We start from the raw sequence: 4506 nt of genomic DNA on the forward strand, positions 1-4506 counted from the left end.
GAAATTACTATCTTATTAAAACTAACTCTAGTTTACACTCATCAAGTGATTTGCTATAATAATAAGATGTCTTTAAAGACTTCACATTGTTGAAATTGTCTGACTTCTCTATTAATCATGTGCATAAGAGAAACTATAAAGAGAAATTGTTGTTTGCTATTTTCTGTTTGTATTCTATCTGCTTCTGCAGTCTATATATCTTGTTTTGTTTATATATATCTGCTAGATTCTTTTGCAGACATGTCTTCTTTTCTTCAAAAATCTTTTCTCTTCAGATTTTATCTAATATATTGAGAGATGTATCTCTGTTATCTGTATTATCTGCTAGTGTCTTACAAGTGACAGCTTTACTACTATCAGCATCTTCATCAATATTCATCTTTTTTATATTAGTGTCTACCTCTGTCAGATCTGCAACATGAGATGTTGTTGTAATTTATCTTGTGGGTCTTGGTGGCATTGTACTGACTTAGATAATCATATGTCAGAGTGTTCAGAATGTTAGAAGAACCAGTTATAGATTATGTAGGTTTTCTCAGAATTAGAGGTACAAAAGAGCTAAGTAGATATAATATCTGCAACTAATGAGAGAGAGTCATGTGTAGAATGTAGAGATTCTCTAACTAGAAGACTGAATGCTGAGATTCCTATAATCTGTGCAGATTATGAGATTCTTATATGTTCAGAGTTGGGGTTACATGAGTACCTCTGAACATCTGATGTTATCCAATGCTTGGTTGGTCTAGATCTATATTTGTAATAGATGCAGAAGTCTGCACATTCAAGAATCTACAACACTTCATTAATAAGAGAGGAGCTACAACAATATACAAAAAATCATCTTGATAACTTTATGCCTCAGAGTTCAAGATCTCTGAAAGAGAGAATAGTGTTATAAATGTATGTCTAGACTAACCTTGCATTAGATGATATCAGATGTTCGGAAAACATTACATGGCCTATATATCTAAATGTATAAGAATCACACAATTTTTACAGATTGTGGAAATCTCAGTATTCAGTTTTCTAGTTAGCAGATCTATATATTTTATACATGACTCTCTCTTATTAGTTGTAGGCATTGCATCTACTTAACTCTTTTGTACCTTCAAAATCTAGAATGACCCATGAAATCTATAACAGAGCTTTTTAACACATAGAATATATAGATCTGCTAACTAGAAAACTAAATACTGAAATTTCCACAATCTGTAAGAATCATGCAATTCTTATACATTTAGAGGTATAGGCCATATAATGTTCTCTGAACATCTGATGTTATCTGATGCTTGGTTAGTCTAGGTCTATATTTGTAACAATAGGTGCAAGACTAGCTTTTTTAGTTACTGTCTCTCATGGTTCTGTTTTTCCTATTCTTTTACTCATAAGCATCTATCTTGTAGAATGAAACAAAGAAATATGTAATATTATAGGCCAAGCTGAAGTTACTAGCTAAGACTCTATATACACAAACATATTGCTTGGGGAAAGAGAAAAAAGATGGTAGGCAAGAATATGTACAATATATTATCTATATTTGTATGTGATACTAAGCCAAAAAGAGAATAGTATGAAGGTCTCTTACACAGCATGCTGTTGAGGGCTCAGTTCAAGAAGATCTTCTACATGGTATGCTATCAAGAATTTGGTTTGAGAAGAGTAGGGGTTCAACTCTCTACACAGCTGCTGATTAGTATAGTGTTTATATTTAGTAGAAAAATCAAAAAAATCTACTTAATAAGTATAAGAGATTTTAAAACTCTACTTTAAAAAAGATTTTAAAAGCTTTTAAAATCTCTCTAGTTTATGCTATAAAGATTGAAGCTGCTATTTCTCCAGTCAAGGTAAAATTTAATAGACTATATAGAACTATGCTTATAAACTATTAAAAATACCAAAAGAATACACAATCAGAAAATGAGTATCTACTAGCTTTCCATCTTATAATAATGGTGTTGATTCTGATTGGAGAAGGTTTTTAGACTGAAATTAATCAGTATAATTTCCATTTGCGTCTAGGGGCCCAGCTTTGTGCTCGCATCCCATGCAGTTTAGCGTTATCCTCATTAGGTCTAGCGCCACCTGTTCTGGGATTCCGTCTCAACTCCGTACAGGCCGCCGTGATCTCACCTCGCGTCGCCCGCCGCGACTTACACTCACTCACGGGGCAGCAGGGATTATTTCGCCATATCGTTGGCCACGAAGTATCAACCAGCTTTCCGTTTTCATCTCCATCAGTCCATTTTCGGTACAACACCTTTCTCCGCCATCCTCTTTCGAGAAGATCTCCCGTTGCAACGTCAAGTTAATTTTTTTTTTCCCTTATCTTCCTGGTTTGGTTTCTGTGATTCTGGAAATCGCACCCTTCCCTTTACCTCGACCTCCGCTGTGTGGTTGTCATGGATAACAAGGTCGACGATGACAAGATTGGGCCTGGAGTGGAACTCTGCGATCCCGTCCGCCTGAAGCTGCTAAAAGAGCTGCAGGACATTGTGGGCCGAGTTCCTCAGAAGGCTCAGGCTTCTTTCCTCCTCTGCGATCTTCAGTACCTGCAAGACTTGCGCAAATCGTCTATCAATCCTGTTGTGTTGGAAGCTGTGCAGCGATCGCTTTCCGACTCGAAAGTAGATGAAATCGTGGCACAATGTTAGTTTGAGATGCCCTTCCTGAGTTGTTGTCATGATTGACATATCCATTTTACCTCTGGCAGGGTGTCAATTATCCCGTCCACATTCCACCGCCTCTCCTGCCCGATCCCTCTCGCTATCACACGGTCATCCGAAACCATCGCCACTTAAACATCTAGCTGTCGCAAACACCAAAGCACAGGCTCCAGAAGAGCAAGAGGAGACTGAGATTCCGTCTCAACCTTCTAAGCGAAAACGGAACGGCTCTCGGAGTCGAACCTCCTGTTCAAGCGGGAAGAGCAGATCTCAATATGTCAGTGACGAGGTCAGTTTGCCTTCTTACTCTGTACTGACTGAAGTTATATTCCATTTCTGACAACAGGCTATAGTGTAAGAACCGAGACGCTCACAGATGCGTCGTCACCAAACTCGCAGGACCGATAGACGCTGCACATATCGTTCCTTTCTCTCTGAATAGAGAGGACCGGCGAGCGAGCTTTTTCAGCTTGCTCAAAACTTTATGGTCCCAACGCATCGAAAAATGGAAAAGTCTCCTTGAGAACGGCACTGAGTTTGTTGAAAATATGATCTCTTTTACTCCCACCATCCATCGGTACCACTCAGCGGGGCTGTTTGGTCTTCAGCCCATCGAAGCCTCTTTGGACGGTAAATCACTGAAACTCAAGTTTTACTGGCTTCCGCAACGTGAAACCCCCAGCGATACTATGACCGATATCACAGATATCCCAACCCTTCCCGATGATGTCGAGTTGGAAGATATCAAAATCTGCAATGGCAAGGATGGGCACCTCATCAAGTCAGGTGAAGTCATAGAGCTGACAACATTGGACCCTGAAAAACGACCGCTGCCAAATTGGGATCTACTGGAAATGCAATGGGTACTGCAACGTCTGACGGCCCTGAGGGGAGCCGCAGACTTACCTGACACAGTCCTCGATGAGTCTGACGATCTCGCGAGCTTCGGGTACTCTGAGATGGAGGCAGACAAGATTTTCGATGAAGGGCTGGGTGGGTGGTGCAAGCAGGGCGTTGATGAGGAGGCCATTGAGGAGGACTGCTGGTCTGGCAGGGTCAACAACTGGATTGACACGCAGCAGATCCAGCCACAGATTATTTGATGTTGATTTGTCACATGGTCTTCCAGGCGATTGCGTGGCTGTTGGGTGGGTAGGTGCGTGCGTGCACGCGTCACTTTTTGACACCAAGAACTACCAGAAACAGCTGCACTGACACAAATCAAAATTTTATGGGAGAATTAAATAATAAATATGTTAAACAAACATCAAGTAAAAGAAAAAGAAGAAAAATCAATAAACAAAAGAAGTATTCAAGTCAACAACAATTATTTAGAATTTGTTCAATGATTTCAACTATATTATCTTCTCTAAAAACAGAGAAAATTAAAGCAAAATGAAATGCACCTGTTAGGAGCCCAGCTAGGCACTGTAGGAAGAGAATCCTTGTTGCCAACTAGGTAGCTATAATAATGAAATACTAAGACAGGCTCTAGAAAGAGGGCTCAGAGCAAAGGCTTACTATATACACACACTAAGCTTCTGTGTTAGATAAATATTTATTCTTTTAGCAAATTCTCTGTCTAGAGTGTAGGACTTCACTCTAGAACAATCTTCCCCCAGTTCACCAGCTTTGTCAGAAGAGTTGTAATTCTTAAGGTAGTTCACCACTAAACGAGCCACACCACTAAATGAGCCAAATTTTCCACCACCAAATTCCTCCAATATTCAACATTCAATATGCAACAACATGGTCAACAATGCCTCAATTAGGCTTGCAATTGAAGATCTTGAATTGCAAGAGACCCCAAATTATGCTGCAACTGTAAGAAAGTACTCAGTTA

At 39.6% G+C, this 4506-nt stretch overlaps 1 protein-coding gene across 1 annotated transcript; it reads left to right on the top strand.

The window, feature by feature from the left end:
* The first annotated feature begins 2211 nt into the window (after nucleotides 1-2211).
* CIMG_02142 (uncharacterized protein) lies at nucleotides 2212-4039 on the top strand. The gene is made up of 3 exons (XM_001248370.2): nucleotides 2212-2646; nucleotides 2711-2952; nucleotides 3017-4039. The coding sequence occupies exons 1-3, from the start codon at nucleotides 2400-2402 to the stop codon at nucleotides 3764-3766; spliced, it is 1239 nt and encodes a 412-aa protein (XP_001248371.1). The 5' UTR covers nucleotides 2212-2399; the 3' UTR covers nucleotides 3767-4039.
* The last annotated feature ends 467 nt before the right edge of the window (nucleotides 4040-4506 follow it).

The sequence above is a fragment of the Coccidioides immitis genome, assembly GCF_000149335.2.
Source record: "Coccidioides immitis RS genomic scaffold supercont3.1, whole genome shotgun sequence".
Classification (NCBI taxonomy): Eukaryota; Fungi; Ascomycota; class Eurotiomycetes; order Onygenales; family Onygenaceae; genus Coccidioides; species Coccidioides immitis.